The sequence below is a fragment of the Arvicanthis niloticus genome, chromosome 1 (genome assembly GCF_011762505.2).
Source record: "Arvicanthis niloticus isolate mArvNil1 chromosome 1, mArvNil1.pat.X, whole genome shotgun sequence".
Lineage (NCBI taxonomy): Eukaryota > Metazoa > Chordata > Mammalia > Rodentia > Muridae > Arvicanthis > Arvicanthis niloticus.
In genome coordinates, this window is record NC_047658.1 from 23970243 (window position 1) to 23988838 (window position 18596).

The 18596-nt window shown below is 39.8% G+C and overlaps 1 protein-coding gene across 4 annotated transcripts in view; it reads left to right on the top strand.

Moving 5' to 3' along the window:
* The first annotated feature begins 1696 nt into the window (after positions 1 to 1696).
* Ano5 (anoctamin 5) overlaps positions 1697 to 18596 on the top strand; it is an 85156-nt gene continuing 68256 nt past the window's right edge. For 3 of the 4 annotated variants that reach the window (XM_076935004.1, XM_076935021.1, XM_076935010.1), the window contains exons 1-3: positions 1697 to 2144; positions 8391 to 8434; positions 16354 to 16407. In XM_076935004.1, coding sequence (XP_076791119.1) covers positions 1712 to 2144; positions 8391 to 8434; positions 16354 to 16407 — 531 coding nt within the window. In that variant the 5' untranslated portion in view covers positions 1697 to 1711. The remainder of the gene's footprint in view (positions 2145 to 8390; positions 8435 to 16353; positions 16408 to 18596) is intronic. The other variant, XM_076935014.1, reaches the window with a different exon arrangement.

The following is an 18596-nucleotide window of genomic DNA, read 5'->3' on the forward strand; positions in this document are numbered from 1 at the left end:
CTGTCTGCAATAATTGCATAGGGAGCATACTCTGACAGGAACCATCATCTTTGTTCTTATTGGCTAAATGCCCTCCCAACCCATGCAAGTCAGGGTATGCAGCCCCAGCTCTGAGATTGAGCTGCTAGAGGTATCTGGCATCAATGAAGTAGATACAGATGAGTTCATGATAGAAGCAGACTGCATTAGTGTTAAAGCTTCTCTCTTCACTCTCTTTGAAAATGACTGTCTTAGGACAAGTCTGGATTAGAGTCATGTGCATATACATGTCAAGTGCATATACAATTAAGTCATCAGGTGAGCTCCTGTTCTCTGTAAGAGACCATTTTTACAAAGAAGAATTTGGCAAAAGGGACTAAATATAATTTGGTTAGCAACAACTGTCTCCTTAAAGCCTGAAATTTCAAGCCACAACAGGCTAAATTTCCTGGGATTCCTCTGCTTGGTTTTCAAGTTAAGAGGTAGAGGGAGGCTCAAGGCGATGTGGGTTATTTCTAGCCTTCTTCCCAGCATACTCATGGAGTGCTCCCCGCATACTCTAAAAGGTACTATTCTCATCGAGTGTAAAAGACGTTTTCTTACCCATTCACAATTACAGGGTATTTCCGTTTCCACCATCGCATGCATCATGAGTACACATGTAACTAGCCCATACTTTTCAACTCTGAAGGAACAGAGACTGACTCTTAATTTGGGCCATGGTGTCTGATCTCCCCATTGTAGAAACGCCCCTGATTCACCATCCTAGAAGTATCCATTAAAGTTAACCAACATTCAAGACAAGCCAAGAGTCTTCTGGAATCCTGGAGAAGACCCACGTCACGCTCAGGCCTTAAAGGGAAAGCGATGCTTTAAGGGAAGTGGATTTTATTCTCACCGGACAGAAAATAACTCCCAACTGGGAAGAAGGTTTTGTCCTAGCTGGCTTCGCTTTCAGTGGAGGGCCAGGCAATCCAGTGGAACTAGACTTACTAGTAGGCTAAGGCTGCCTACCAGAGGGGATGTGAGAAAAAGGAGATGGTGAACCGTGGGTACCTTCCTTGAGTGGGTGGGCTAGTTGAAACGGGAAGCTCTAAGCCTGTTAGGTATGGAGCTGGGGAGTCAAGAGGGAAGGGAGCCTAGAGACTCCCAGGCACCCACCAGGCCGGGGGTCCCTAGGAATGCTGATAGGGTAGAAGAGCCAGGAGTTCCAGAAAATTTATCTGTGGTGAGAGCCCCTGAGGCCCCAAGGAGCGTGGAGGAGCCTGGAGTCTCCCGGGATGTACTCTTATCAAATGTCCCAGAGAGGGCAAGAAGGGTGGCGAGGCTTAGCATCTTCAGGAATGTGGATATTGAAAGAGTGTCTGAAGAGGACCAGGAGGAAACCCAGGAAGAGAGAAGAGAATCAGTGGGGATAACAGTGCAAATCCAGGAGTCTGAAACTGGGGAGGAATCTGGGTTGTCCGGAGAGATCAGTGAGAAGGAGGTCTTTGAGGGCACTGCACCAGAAAGGGCAAAGAAGAAATGGAAGTATCGCCAGTACGACCTGGAGGAGCAACTGGACTGGCAGCAGGATCAAGGAATGGATTCAGGCCAGCCTAGCCAGGACCAGGAGCAGTACTTAGAGCCCTACATGGAGGGGACAGAGCAGCACTATCGTTCAAGAATACTGAAGCGGAAGAGCTTAACTGCTGGTCTACTGGGCCGCCGCAAGAGTCAGGGCAAGTACCGCATGGAGAGTCTGCGTGAGTCTTCGGCTCAAGGCACCTCCTCTGTGGCTCATCGCCCATCCATGACACCTCGCCCGCCCGCGGCGCCTCGCCCGTCCCTAGTGACTCGCTCCGCCCAACCTCATCGCCAGTCCTTTACTCCTCTCTCTCCCCAGGCTCCTCGGGTGTCCCTAGTGCCTCGAGTGTCTCTGGGGCCTCAGGTGACTCTGGGTCTGGACTCGCAACCTTCCGGCACCTTGATGAAGGAGAGCTCCAGCTTGTTACTGGAACAGGAGCAGAAAAGCAGGAGGCAGACCATCCGATTCAGCCTCTGCCCCAAGTCATCTCGCCGCCTGTCACAGCGGTCCGCTGGCCCCTGTGTCTCGCTCATCAGTGCTTACAACGAGCTGGCAAAGATGGGCGATCCCAACCTGATGGAGATAGTGGAGCAGGAAGGTAGGACCGCAGGCCGGTGCTAAGCAGGCGCGCGAACCTTCTTCGCACGGGGTTTCTGGGGGACGTTGGCAGCTGTAGGTTTTTGTCCCGGGAAAGTTCTTAGTATAGTGAGCCCCGCGCTGTGCCATGCCTGCCAGGCAGGCGGTGGGTGACATTCTGCGCCCAGCAATGTCCCTTGATGCATCTGCGCTCCAGGGACCTGCAACCTGTGACTCCCTAAGATATCCAGGCATCTGTCTCAGACAACACTGACCCCTAGTAATTGGCCTGGTGTGGGACCCTGGCTCGGAAATTCTGCTCCTAAAATGTGGCTCTTTCAAAGGATAGCCTGAACAGGTGGTGACCCTCCAGTTAGGAGCTGGCCCTGAGGTCTTCCTGTCAGCTCTTTATAAATCTTCAGACATGTTTTGATGTGATGATTATGGGATGGACAGACACTAGGGTCTAACAGCTGTTGGGAACACTGCAGTGTGTGTGTGTGTGTGTGTGTGTGTGTGTGTGTGTGTGTGTGTAATACAGCTTTAACTGATGCCTTCTGTTGAGAACATTATAGTCAGTTTTTTACTGAGGTTTGACTGACCTATATTTCGTCTCCTTAACTTACATAGTTTAGTTAATAGATTTTTCCCTAAACATATAGAATTCCTGTTAAAATTCAAGCCTCGGTTTTCTTAGTGATTTGGGGGGTCAGGGTATTTGTTTGCCTCCCCCCCCCCAGATATATATATATAGTGTTTGGAAACTGAAAGAGGGGAGGGTAAGATTTTTCACTTTGTAGCCCAGAGAAACTTTGAACTCAAGGCAGAATTTCTGTCATGGACTGAGCACTGGGGTTAGAAGCATGAGCCCCTGGCTCCATTAAAATAAAAAATCATTAGAAGAATCAAGTGTAGTCTTACTGTTCAGCCTTAAAGGGACCAAGAAATGTTATTGCCTCCCCCCCACACACTCTTTCTTTCTCTCTTTCTCTCTTTCTCTCTCTCTCTCTCTCTCTCTCTCTCTCTCTCTCTCTCTCTCTCTCTTTCTTTCTTTCTTTCTTTCTTTAAAACAGAGCCTCACTTTGTAGACCAGGCCGGCCTCAAACACACAGAGATCTTCCTGCCTCTGCCTCCTAAGTTGGAATTCACGGCTTGGGCCACCATCATGCTGCATTCCCTCTTCCCTTTTAAAAACAGCCTTTTTTTATTGAAACACATGTGCATCCCATGAAAGTCAGCAGCTAAGTGTAAAGTGACTGGTTTTGTGTATTTAGAACATTTTGTTACCATCTTTATAGGATCAGTTTACATCATCTTCTTCGTGTCAGTTAATGGTCCTCTATGTAGCCATTCTAGCCACAGGCAGCTGTACCTCTTGTCTCTGTAGATTTCCTTAGCTCAGATACTCAAGGATTAGAGCCATGTGCTCTATTAGAACTGGCTTCTGTCTTGGCATGTTCTGAAGTTCAGTAACGTATTACACCATTCCTTTTTCTTTGACATGTAGTATTTCCTTGTAGAGGAATGCCACATCCATCTAACCCTTTGGCATGAGGACATGTGTAGCTTCTGGCTCTCGGGAATTTCAGAACATTCCTGAAACTAATCTCTTTTCACAGCAAATGCAGTTGTGATGTATGCTTGCTCATGTAATCACTGATATTCCTTGGATTTGGATGTCAGTGGGAGAAATTTATATTGATGGGAAGTCTGGTGTCTGCATCCTGCCCGTATCTCTGGACCTGAAAGCATGACACTCCAGAAAGCAGGGACTTGGCAGCAGAGATTCCTGGATAACTTTTGTTTTTCTAGATGTAAAATCAGATTGCCCCCCCCCCCAATTTGCTGTATTGGTCTGACTGCTCATTTATTATAGTTGTTTTTCTATTGCTACAAAGAGACACCACAACCAAAGTAATTTATACAAGAAAATGTTTATTGGGGCTTAAAGTTCAGAGTCTATGGCTGTCAGAGCAGGAAACATGACACTGGAGCAGGAGCTGAGACCTTACATTCTGATCCACAAGTATAATGCAGAGAGGGGGGAGGAGGAAGGAGAGAACTAAATGGAAATGTGTGGCCTTTTGAAACCTCAGAGTTCAGGCCCATTGACATACTTCTTCCAACAAGGCCACATGTCTTAATCCCTCCCAAACAGTTCCACCAAACTTTCGACCAAGTATTCAAGTCTATGAGTCTGCAGGGGCCATTCTTATCCAAACTACTACACTGTTGTTTATGCTTCTGTGACTGCTGTTGACAAGCTGGCACAGGAAGGGTGGGAGAGGAAGTAGATTAAAAGTTTGGCACTGGAAATGAAAGTTTAAAAGTTGAATGTAAAGTCATACTTTTAGTGCTATATTAAACAGTGTATCTAATCAAACCACCTGCTCCTTAGTCATGAGGATATTTGAGTTCTCATGCAGTGGTTACATGTTCTCAACAGGCATATACTCTAAATCTCTTGTCAGGTAATTTCAAGAGTCTGGGTGGTAGAGCTTCCTCCTGTACACTGGGACACAGTACAAAGATGAGAGCATTAACCTCTCTGTGGTCTGATATTAACCAAAACATTATTTATGGTGGCACATGGCTGTGTTTTATTTTGTGATGCTGGTAAGAGTGTAATGAGAGATGACCTCTTGGCAAACACAGGGACTATTTTGGGCACAAGTTTTGCAAGAGAGCATGTTCTTGGTAGGGTGATTACCATGAAAACTTGTAGCTCAGTCTGTGTTGGCTTTCACTTGTAGCATATAAATGATGATTCTCTTTGGTGGTTAGTACCACCCTTCATTTCTCTGGTTTCTCATCTACACCAAGTCTCCAGTGGTGGAGGAATCCCAAAGGGTTCATTTTGAGCTGTCTCCAAGTTTGGCCTCCTCAGGCCCTATGGTTTGGGTTTTTTTTGGGGGGGGGAGGGTTGTTTTGGTTTTTTTGTTGTTGTTGTTTGTTTTGTTTATTTTACATCTTTTAAAAGATTTGTTTTTGTTTATTTTTAAATTTTTTAAATTTTTTTTAAATTTTACTTTATGTATCAGTGCTTTGCCTGTTTGTATGTGTACCACATGCATACATGATACCCTCAGTAACCAGAAGAGGGCATTGTATCCCCTGGTACCAACATTAGAGATGGTTGTGAACTTCCATGTGCATGCTGGGAATGGAACCTGATCCTCTACAAGAGCAATACGTGCTCTCAACTGCTGACCCATCTCTCCAGCTCGTATTTTTATCTTTATTCATGTGCCTGTGTCTCTGCCATGTGTGTGCAGGTGCCTGTAGAGGCCAGAAAAGGTTCTGGATTCCTTGGAGCTGGAATAACAAGCAAAAATAAACATGATGAGCTGCCTGATATGGGAGCTGGGTCCCCTGGAAGAGCACTGTTCACTCTGAACCCCTGAACCATCATTCCAGCCCCTGTCCTCTTGTTTGTTACGTGTTAGTCTGAGACGTGAACATTTGTGTGTGAGATAGCTATTGAGCTGTGTGTGTGTGTGTGTGTGTGTGTGTGTGTGTGTGTTAGATAAGGGAAAGAAACCTATCCTCCTCAATATTTCTACTCAGAAAATTCAACACAGAGAAAAGTACTCATGAGGTAGGTAGTCTGGGGCAAAGCTAGAAGGGAGAATTAAACTGCCACACTGTTCAGGATCAGCTAAGCTGTTCAAGGTGACAGTTCACCCCAGGGAAGGAAAGACCCAAGATTAAAGGTTAAAGTGTGAGAGGGCGATAGCAGGGCTCTAGGAGGCTAGGAGACTTCTAATATCTTTTGTTAGAACCTTCAAATCCGTTGTGTCAAGTTCAGATTAGAGTTTTAATGTGTTTATTCTGCTTTGTTTTGTGTTAAACAAAGCAAAAGAAGCAGGTGAAGGAAGGTTTCCTCTTAGAGTACTCACTTTTCTCTTCTTAGAAATGGACTCCTAAAATGCTCTGTGGATCTTGTTTAAGGATGCCTTGCTTGACAACTATGTGATAGGGGTCCATTGGTATATTGCATTGTTCTTTGTTGTATTTATGACCATTTTTGTCTTTAAAAAAAGAAAACCTTCCTGATTTGGCATTCCCTGGTGCAGTGACTTGAGAGATAAATACATATCTCTGACAGTCTTGAGTCTGACCTCTTTGTCATAGGCTTGTTAATTGATTTTCTGTTGCTTTAATGAAATGTCTAATAGTGGTATTATATGAGGAAGAAAGTAGTATTTAGCTCATAGGTTTGGGGCTGAAGACTGACACATGTGCAGCTTTGGGGCTTTGGGGCTATGTCACATGTGATGGTAACTGATATTATTGGAGAAATATATGGGACAGGATATTTTATGGTAAGACGCAATGCCAGAAAGACTTGGGGGCATGATGTTCTCTTTCTCTGATAGCTTGTTCTGCTATGGGATGACCCTCTAGATTTAAAACAACTGTTTTAGAATTAAATATAACTATTTAGAATTAAAATAACTTCTAGATGTGATGCCTGAAATGGCCCAGTTAAGTGTGACTAGGCTCTTACCTTTCCCTCTCAATATTGCCACACTAAGAGCCCAAAGTCCAGCATGTGAAACTCTGAAAGACACACTCAAGCTATATCCAAAACATAATGCAATGTCAGGTTAGAATAATCAGACTTTATTTCACTTACAAATCAAATGAGAACTGCTTGGGGGACATTGTTGAATTTTGAGCTACATATTGAGGCAGTATTTACTGGAAAAACCCTTGCAGTATGAATATGTATGTTATATGCCTTTCAAAGGACTTTTGATTTCTGTTCTCTTTTGCATGAAAAAGTCCATACTCAGGAAATCTAAATGACACAGTCATCATTGTTAATTTTCATGATGTGCTTATAAGTGTGTAAGTTAAGTATTTGTAAGAGCACCTCCTATAACAAAGATATGAACGTGAAAATAATTATCAAAAATTCATTCTGACACTGAAATTTAACACAAAAATTTAAAGAAATTCAGAGAAAAATAATTAGGAATATAACATACCCTAGTAATAGCAACAATATTGACAAAAAAAAAAAATCAGGGTTAGGGTTAGGGTTAGGGTTAGGGTTAGGGTTAGGGTTAGGGTTAGCTCGTTTAACGATCTCACACCTTAGGAGATGGAGATGGCACAGTACTATTGGTGTGCCAGTTGAAGATTTTCTGTTCACACAAGGGAAACTATGGATGTTGTGTTTATTTGTGACAATGCATGACCTTCCTGTGTACATATAGCCACCATTTACTTGTAAAGAATACACTCTGAGGGACAAGTGGGAGCCTGAAAGTGCAACTAATAGTAAATCCTGTTATCTTTTTATATCATGCCTATGCTTAAGTTTAATTTCTAAATTAGTCAACGTAAGAGATGAGCAACTATGGCTAACAACAAAGAATGTCTATCACCACATACTGTAATAAAGCTATGTGAATGTGTACTATCTCTGTCCCTCGTAATGCTTAATGCTATTGTTCTCAGCCTTCTAAGAGAATAAACATCAGTGACTTCTACAACCCATGAAGAGGTTGGAGCTTCCTAAGTCACTGTCAACTGTGAGGTTTTTGTGGGTTGTATTGTTTCTGGGATTGTGGTAGTTTTGTATTTTCTGCATTACCAGAATATATACTACTGCTTCCTGGAGTTATATTTGTTGTGGAGATGGTCTGTAAATAGAAACAATATTTTATATCACTCCTATTGGGCTATCTGTCCAAAAAAAATATTGTTGTATAAGAAGTTATTGACTTGAGAGATATTTCTCAGTGTATTTTAAAGTTGAAGTCCTTAGAGATTAAGAGTCAATTCCACAAGTAACAATCTTCAGTGACAGCAACTTTCTGTGAATGTGTGTACAAATGACTAAATACTTGACCATCATAAAGATATCTGGGTGCTTGGAAAGTGACTTTGTCTGCTTTAAAAGTGATAGTTCTCTGGACAATACAGAAAACAATATGATCTCACACACAAAGAGAGAAAATAAGTAAATGTCCATGGTTCCCGCCAGATGATCTTTTGGAGGGATTTGACTCTGGCTTGATGAACGCATTGATCAGAGTTACATTTGTTTCCTAGTGACTGAGATTATGTTTTTTTATGATCATCAGTTTTTTAGAGAGAGATATAACAGTCTTTGGAGACTGATTTGAACAGATTAGTTCCTGGTATTTTTTTTTTCTTTGAATTTTGTTGGTTTGTTTAATTCCTGTTTCTTCCTTATGTAGACTTTTGAACAAGACCAGTCAGCATGATAGATTGTTTTTCTCATTTCTTCTAGGCATAACAGCCAAAGAAGCAGAGTATTTTAACCAACAGAATGAGGTAAGTCGAATGTCTGTGTGTTAGCTTCACGATATACATAAAATACAAAGATTAAGTCAAGTTTATCACCTTAGAGCGTTAGCTACCCTCAGATGCTACATATCCACTCCTATATCCATTTGTCCTCTCTGTTCTCTGATTTGTTCATCTTGTAAAGTGAGACAAATTCCATGCCTCACTTACTATTGCATATAACATGAAGTGTCTATTGCAGTAGGCAATTAATGCTATTCAAATTGCCCAGTGGCAGTGTCATGTGTTCTTTGCTAACTTCCTCAATGTTTTGACTTCCCAAATAAAACACACACACACACACACACACACACACACACACACACACACAGCCTTCTATTTTAATATGCCTTAAACAGCATATTGGCTGGGCCATTCCCAAACTTCCACATTGCTAACACCCCCTTCATACTCTTTATTTTATTTTATTTATTTTATTTTATTTATTTATTTTATTTTTTTGGAGGAGGTGTTTATGATGCTACAAGCATGACACAGTAACCATCACAAGGGCTTTCATTTTAATTTAAAACAGTTGAACAGAGACAGGGCTATTGCTAATCCTCAAATTAAACAACAGGCTTTTTCCAGAGTTGCACACCAACCTGACTTAGTGGCCAAGGGGACTCCCCACCCATTGTTCATGTGTGTTTAAGCCAGGTCCTTGCAAACATCTGCTCATTTCATCCTTACTAACATTTCTCATTGCAAGCAGTGGGTAAATATTTCTTTAGTTATAAGAACTGTAAATGGAAATCCTGTGTTTCTAAATGGAAATTTCATCTATGTTCTTGAGGTGCTATGGAAATTGTTGAGAAGGCACCTTTTCTTCCCACTGCAATTATAATTTAAAAGTAAGGTGAGAAGAGATTTCTGCTTAATCCCTCTTCTCTCAGAATCCTCTGTTTCACTCCTCACACACAGTGTGAGGATTCAGTGAGTGTTCTGAGAGTGAGTGTTCTGGATTCAGGACACTAAGGGTTGTTACATGACTTCATCATGCACTGATCCCCTTCATACTCTTAAGTTATTACTTATTAAAATTTGTATTTCATCTTTACTACCCTAGACCCAACTGGGGAGAGCAGGCTGAGCAGCTCTTCCCCAACTCTTACAGGATTGGTATGCTCTCTCTTCTGGAGCTCTCAAGGCCAGATCTTATTCCTTTCCCAGCATGGTGATTCACTTCCTTCTTCTCTCTTGGTCCTTTTGTCTGCAAATCCTAAAGTCCTGCCTCTGTCTTCCTGCCCTGCCATTGGCCACTAGAAACTTTATTTGCCAATGAGAACCAACTAGGAGCAGGAACCCTTAGTGTCTTAAATGTGTATTACTATGCAATTTTGGGAACCCAAATAACATAATACAAACATTAGACCAAATCTACAATATTTTCCCACTTTTGTTCATTAAAAGGGCCTCTCAGATATACAACTAACATAGTTATAACAGCTATGTAAACTATAAGGTATGATATACACTAATAATGTCCAGTTCATATATTTTGTCAATTTGGGTACATTATTCTAACACCTATTCTAACTTAAAGAGTTTACAATTCTATACCTGAATTATGTTTTGATTTTAACTTGCATTGAGAAAACCATCCTTTCAAATATACATCATCTTCCTCAATACTAAACAATTTAAGTTTGATTATTAGATTATGACTAATCTTTAACCCCATCAGAGATCTGAGAATGAATTAAATATGACCTGAATATATAAGGATAACAAAACCATAGCTTCCAAAACTTAAACAATTTGCAGAGACAGCTGACTACCTGGACAGATCCTATTCCTCAAAACATTGGAGCATCTGTCTTCAGTATTCTGCCCCAGAACCATCTGACAGACCGTAAGTGAAGCAGGAACTATGAAGGACTAGCTTACTCTGTCTTGGTAGAGCTAAGCAGTCAACTATCCCACATCATGTGTTCTTTCTTGGACAGTATTTTTTGTCTGTAGATGAATTAGGGCAATTCTTGTCCAATGGCTACCTTGCCACAACTGGAGTAACTCAATATGGCGGTTATGATGCTCAATATCTTCTATAAAACATGAAGTGGGTACTGTCAGGAGCATACACATCTCCTAGTCAAAATCTAATAATAACGAAATGATTATAAATGTCATATTTCATGGATTTCTGATGCTTGTGAAAAATATTTATCCATAGAAAGTATATCTCAGCTGTTAAACCTTGACTATTCTTAGTTATTTCTATTTGAATAATATTGAAATAATTTTATTATAATTAAGCCAGAATCTAATATAACCATGAATTTACTATCTGGCCCTTAACTTGTATTACTTAATCATCCTAAACAGTTTGTAATAGCAGTTGTAGAAAGACTATATCAAAACCTTGTATTCTTAAATGAGTTGCATAGGCACAATGCCTATCTAAGAGTAACAATATTAATTTCAAATTTTGTATCAATATATAAATCTTTATACCAATGAAAACCTTAAACCTGTATCAATATATAAATTCTGTACCAATGTAAGAAATTATTCAATTTTATATCAAATATAAAAGTTTCTACCAATATAAGACTGGTTATACAATGCTTTAAGAATAATTTTAGTAATCTATCCTATATATATCTAATGTCTTATAATATTGCTCCCCCTTTTCACTTACAACCTCCTTCCTTTTACCTAGGGAAAAAAAGGATAGAGAAGAGGAAAAGAAAGACAGAAATTCTCTATGTAGTTTCCTCCCTGTTCAAAATTATGACCATTTCCAAATTATCCCTTAAAATGACAATCTATCTGTAATTTATAAAATAACCATAACCAGACACTTAGACCCAAGGAGTCGGGATGATGAGTAGCTATGGCTTCTTCTTGCTGAATTGGAGTAATGAATTATTTCTTAAGAGGTGATGAGGAGGGGTAGGAAAATTGGAAAAATTGCTTAGACTTAAGAAGGCTAGATTTAGCATCTGTTATCCAGTCTCTGTATGCTTAGAAGACCCAGGGCTTGACTGAAGTTCTGATTGGGTCTGTCTAAAAAGCTGGATGAACTGAGTTCATCAGAAATCAGCAGCTATTCCTGAAGCTGTTCTAGAATGAAGTCTTTTGTAACAGCATCAGGAGGCAAGGAAGTGGAACAGCAGGTCATTTCAGCATCCCCACAGAGAAGTCTTGTCAGAGCTGCACATTCTCCAGTATATGAATCTTACAACCAAAATGTTAGTACTATTAAGATATTCATATAAATTGTACAAAGTACAAAGATAAGCTAAGGATGAAATTTTTTGCTCCTTGTTTGAGCAGGTGAAAGGCAACTGTTTTATTTATGGTTTAATTTGATCAATAACCAATTCGAATCCGAATTCATATTACTTAGAAACAAATAAAAAACCTTTACTTCTTTCCTATTAACATAAATACAGAGCCTCTTTCCCCAAATAGCACATCCTTTTTCCAGCAACCAAATTCATCAAAAGTATATATTGATTCAAATTAGCAGCCTCCTTTAACTTTAGGTCTGTTCTATTTTGTCCTCTCTCCCAGAGGATTTTTAATATCATAACCACCAAACTTATAACCACACGTATTTTGATAATTAAAACAATTTAAAGTAATTAAAGCAATCTAAACAATTATTATTATCCATTAAGGTATTATTATCCTCCTTCACTATCCCCTGCCTTGTTCTTACATGATTAAGTCTTAAGAGTGAGATCAAGGCCTACATTTCTCCTGTCTGTCTGAGATGAGATCAAAAGGCTTCAACCTATTCATCTATGTATACTTAAATTTTGCCTTCTGTGAAGATTAATCTCTCTCTCTCTCTCTCTCTCTCTCTCTCTCTCTCTCTCTTTCTGTGTGTGTGTGTGTGTATCACCTTTCTCTTTATAAGAGTTAATTAATATAAGGTAATCTAAACTATTATTATTCTTTAAGACAGTGCTGCTTCACTATCCTCTGCCTTGTTCTTACATGATTAATTTTTCCTAGTAAGATCAAGTTCTAAATTTATTTATTCATCTATGCATCCTTAAATTCTCCCTTCTGTGGAAGTTATTTTCTCTCTCTCTCTCTCTCTCTCTCTCTCTCTCTCTCTCTCTCTCTCTCTCTCTCTGTGTGTGTGTGTGTGTGTGTGTTTATGAATATATATATATATATATATATATATATATATATATATATTCCTTTCTCTTTATATAACTTGAATCAACATTCTTTCTTATGTATTTAACTTCAATTAAATTCCCTTCAACTTACAGTATAAGCCTATTTCCAGGCTATTAATTTGTCATACCAAGCTAAGAAGTCCCAGAATTCCCATGAAGCTTATGGTCCAAGAATCCAGTTACCTACCCTGACATAGACTTTTAAAAATTTCCTTTAAAGCATTTTTCTCCTTTCTATCTTTAAAAACAATTAAATCAATTTTCATTCATTCTCCCTTCTGTCCTTAAAACAATGCAAGTGCCTTTATTTCTATCTTATTCAAACCTGTTCTCTTCAGCCTACTTTATCTCAGCAGGAACTCTCAGCATCTGTGGCTCAAGCCCTCTGCAGCAGCCCAGAACACTGAGAGAGCATCTAGCTAAATCCTTAGTCCACCACCCAAGTCCCTGGGTTGGCCTGACTGTGACCTACCCTCAAGCCACAAACCCCAGCATTATGAATGCCAATTCAGCACACTTTTTTTCCTAGTTCCAAACCTGTGCAGCTTGGGGAGGAAACACAGGGCTCCTTAACTCAGCTCAGCTTGGCTGAGAAACCAATTTGTTCCACCTCCTAATCTTACAGTATGTCATGTGTTTTCCATTTGGGAAGTTCCGGTTAATTTTTAATAGTGAGTTCAGGCCTAACAAATTGAATGCCATTTGTTGCAGTAGGCAATTAATACTACTTAATATCCTTGGAGGCAGCACACATTCCTTATTACCCACCCCAATGTTCTTATTTCCTGAATGAAAGACACACACACACACACACACACACACACACACACACACTCACACACACACACACACACAGCCTTCTATTTTAACATGCCTTAAACAGCCCAATGGTTGGGCCATTCCCAAACTTCCACATTGCTAACGCCTCTCCTCCAATACTCCTGAGTTACTAAAAATCTACATTCCATCTTTGCTACCCTAGACCCAACTGAGGAGAGGGGGGTGAGCCACTCTTCGCCAGCTCTTACAGGATTGGTATGCTCTCTTCTGTAGCTCTTAAGCCTGGATTTTATTTCTTTCCCAGCATGGCAATATTTCTCCTTCTCTCTAGGTCTCATTGCCCCGAAATCCTAAAGTCCCACCTCTGTCTCACTGCCCAGTCATTGGCTGCTGGCAACATTATTTACCAGTTAGAAACAACTGGGGACAGGGACCCTCGACGTCTTACATATGGATTCTCATGCAATTTTGGGAACCTAAATAACATAATGCAAGTGTTAGACCAAATCCACAACAAGTCTCTCTCAAGAAAACCCACACTTTGTGGATTGTTTGATTTAAGAGTCCCCAAGTTCTAAAATTACTTTTAAAACTAAGTTTTTAAACAGAGAGGAATAAGCAAATATGGTCTTATAGGAAAGCAAGCATAAGTTTGAATTGATCTTGAGGTATAATAACTTCAGATGTGCTGGGATTCAATCTGCAAGACAATAACTTTCTGCCAATCACAGTGGGGATGTGTAATGCTGGTTTGTGTATGACATCTGTTTATATAATGGTTGTTCATATGGAATATGTTCTTTCAAGGGCTATATAGGGTTCAAGTGACTGAAGAGTGAGGAAAATTGCTAAACTAAAACAATGTCATCAAATATAGTTGGTCTCTGTATCTGAAAGTTCCAAATTTGTGTAATCAATTAACAGCAGTTTGGAGGGAGGAAATGTGACATTGTCCTACCACAACAGCATGTTATATACTTCAAATCCACATGATGGAATTACACAATGCCAGAAGGTTACTAGTGTTGCTTATATTTGGAGCATTCAGTCTCTATGGTAACTTATGGATTCTATGAATGAATAAGGCTACATGTTGTGAGATCCGTCCACTTACCACTGTTGTTCCTCTTTGTACTACTTTACTTAATTGCTCAATGGCTGGCCGCTGTGAAGGGGACACACAACATATGAAAGCCTCTGTTGAGGGAACCATAGGCTTGTCCATAGTAAGAATTCTTATGCATGACAGGTCTTTGACAAAGGAAACAATGAAATACTCAGCAAAGCGTTTAAGAAAGAAAGAAAGAAAGAAAGAAAGAAAGAAAGAAAGAAAGAAAGAAAGAAAGAAAGAGAGAGAGAAAGAAAGGAATTATATCAGTTTATGATTCAAGGAGAAGACATAATTGTAAGTTTGAAGGCCCAGTCAGAACAAACATATCTTTTTCCCAAGGTGAGAGAGTCAAGTTCCCTGCCGAGTTCCCTTGAGAACATTACTGTGCGGTTCCTTAAGTCATTCCATAGTTAACACAAACAAGCTTAGTGTGTGATGGCAGAGGGCAAGTGTAACAGAGCTCTGGGTCAATGGAGGACAAATTAGTTCCTTTAATGTTTACATGGTGAAAATGTAGCTTCACTATTTATTTTATTTTACAGTTTTAAAAAGGATCCTTTTGTTTCTATTAAAATGTGTGTGTGTGTGTGTGTGTGTGTGTGTGTGTGTGTGTGTGTGTGTTTAGGTGCCCATGGAGTCCAGAAAAAGTGTAGGAGTTACAGGTGGTGCTCAGAACCAAACTCAGGACATCCAAAAGAATGGCATTCACTCTTAACCTCAGAGACCATTCTCTCTCTCTCTCTCTCTCTCTCTCTCTCTCTCTCTCTCTCTCTCTCTCTCTCTGTGTGTGTGTGTGTGAGTGTGAGTGTGATATATTTGTGGAGATTGCCATTTTGGAATTGTCTGATAGGTTAGTTTTATTTGACATTTGGTTGGGCAAGTTTGATTGGCAAGTGTAACTTAAGTTGGTTGAAGTAGTTTGAATACACCTGCGCTCAGCACCACCTTCGTCATCACTAAGAAGGCTGAGAGGTTAGAGGTGCCTGGCACATTCCACTGGGTAAACTCTTCAGCCTAAAGGGATATTCTGGAAAGCTCCTGAAGTATCCATAATCCATGATTACTTTTCCTCAAGATTGATTTGCCCAGAACCAACCTGTCATAGTGGGGTGGTGGATGTGACATTCCCTAAAGGAGATAACTGAGTGTCCTGTGTGATATGGACCTCAGATCATTTTTGTAAATCCTGGGGCCACTCCTGATACCATCCCCAGAAATTCAGAAAATGGGCAAGTGAGACCTCAGGAGACAGTTCTGTAGTGTATGGATCCCTGAGTAACAAGTGGATTGGAAGCTCGTGTCCAGGAAAGAAGAAATGCTTTAGTTGCTAGTGGCTTGTGTGTAATATATGTATGATTTTTTCTTCCATTATGCATTTTTAAAGAATGATATGTCATCTTCAAAGCTACATATTTTAATAATTTCAAGCCAATGCCAAGAAGCATGAACTATCTAGTCAGTGATGTGTATTCTACATTGGTCCTGTTCAGAGTCCTTAAAATACCAGATATCCTGGTCACTTTACTGTAGTGTAGAAGTTTTTAAGCATTTTACCTGTTGCAAATTGTTCTATGACTTTCTCTACAATTCCCTCTCTGTCCCTTTTCTCTTCTCTTTTTTTTTCTTCCCACCCCCTCACATGCACATATACATACACACATGGATGCATGAATACATATGTACATGCAACTTCAAGTACCATTTCATATGGGGAAATGGAGTTCAGGTTTCTTGACTTCATGGTGTAGTATTCTAAAGAAAGAACCTTACCGTTCTTGCTTTGGAGGTGTAAATTATATGATTGTTCTACTTGAGCCATCCTTAACTGTACTGTATCTCCCTCTCCCTCAACTGGCCTTTGCTATTGACAGAACCTGGGCTACAAAGAAACCAGCTTCCTCATCCCTGAAGATTCACAGTCACTGGTAAGCAGCAAGCAAGCAAGCGGTACTTTTCTTCTTAGACAAGCAGACACAAGTGTCCTTCCATGGCCAGAACTGGGGATACTGTCACTTAAATCTCAGGTCTTTGAGTTTGGTATCTGAGAATGTATTACTTTTGGAAAAAAAAGAGTATCTATTTAAGAAAAATATTACATCAGACATGGTAATGAGAATGACATGTGGACGGTATCAGTTTGCACTTTAAAGAATTCCCAGCTTTGTAGAGGCTTTATCAAAATTTCTCTGTGCTTATGAGGAGGGTCCTAGACTTGAACCGTCAGCCTTCTTGCTCCATTAGAGTGTGCTTCACTATGAATTCATGCTGAAGAATAATCATAATTTGGACTTTAAAAATTAAACCTGGATCCAATTTAGTATTTATTAAACTTTTTTATTAAGATTAAGTGTTGTTTTTGTATTTGCTGAGTAAATAATGCTGCTGTTTGGAAAGACAGGAAATGGAGTTCCGGTGTCTGCGTTTTCTGCTGACATTGTCTTTGAGGGCCCTTAGTTGTGCTTAGCAGCCATGTCTACTCTTTGTCTCTTAGTTCAAACAACAACCAACCTCTGAACATCTTTCTCATATCAGGTGACCTCTAAGGTTGATGCTGGCCTTTTTGCTGTGTGAAATGCACCTCAGTTGTAAAATTCCTAATGTGTTGTTTCTCATGACTCAAATTGGAGATGGAGAAAAACAGAATGTGTCACTTGCTTTGAATCATATCCTGGGCCAATTATGAAGCTTTAGCCTTGATTATTTTGCTTAAAGTACTAGTCTCTGAGTCAGTAACCAGTGTGCATGTAAGGACTAGGGGTTGTGTTTAATCTTAAAAGTAGATGATAGTAATTTTTTATTGTCAATAACAGTGACAGAGATTGAATCCATGGGGCATTTAGACAAATGTTCTACCATTAAGCCACATTCTCCTTCTCTGGAATTTGTCTGTGGGAGACATTTCCCTTCTTCTCCCTACCTCACCCTCTGCATTAACTCTAAGATGTTTATTTTATGTCTTGTTATAAACTCAGTAGTACTTTATTCTATTGCATTAGAAAATGTTTTAGTGAAATTTCTATAAGTTGGACACACCCCATTGTTGTGTTCTCTTTTTTTTTTTTTTATTATTTCTGATACTACAGGATACTGCAAGCTCATCTTGTACATTTTCTGCTTAAATCCTGGAATGAATCAATTCTCTATAGAACTTTCATTTTCAATACAACCAATTATCACATAGTTAAATCTGTATCAGTTAAGATCCTTTTAGACATATGCAAAATAGAATAATTTGAAGAGCACTTGTACAGAGTGCCATAAATGTGAGAGTCTCAATATACACAAGTATACCAGCCTTGAATCCAGTACTGCCCATGGAATTAGGAAATGGGGAGAGAGGGGTACTGTTTCTGGAACTCAAAAGAAGAAAATCAAGTACATAAGACATCTTGAATTTAAACACAGGAAGGTGAGCAGGCTTAGAGAAAAGTATTCTGGGTTTTGGCTGGAGTATCATTGCTCTTATTTTATTTTTTCTGAAATAACTGTAAAAAGTGTCTTTAAATTTCAGTGCCCCTTCGTTTTTCTTTAACATACCTTTTTATTCTATTTATGCAATATTGTCTTGCATCAATGTAAGGGACTTTTCTGCTTTTATTCTGAAAAGTAGTATTTAGTTGTGTTTATTCTATGACCCATCTGGAGTCAACTTTCATCACCTCAGAGAACCTGAGGCTCACCATGCCACCCCTAACTATTCTCGTGTCTCTTAGTGAATCTGTAGTCAATCCAGGAAAAAATCTATGAATAACAGTAATTCTCAGATCTCACCAAAGATCAGGAAAATCAAAGTACAGAGGGAGATAACTTTAGACCAACAGAAGAATGCAGTTTAAGCACTGACAGATATCCACCATGCACCTATGAGTTCACAGCAGTTACTCCTCCATCTACACACATCAATGCTCATTACATCTGTGAGTAGCAATTTCACAAGGCCTTAGTTAGGATATCTATTGCTGGAATGAAACACCACAACCCAAAAGGAAGTTAAAGAGGAAAGGATGTATTCGGCTTACACATTCATAGCACTCACTGTTCATCATCAAGGGAAATCAGGACAGGGACTCACAGGGCAGGGACCTGGAGGCAGGAGCTGATGCAGAGGCTATGG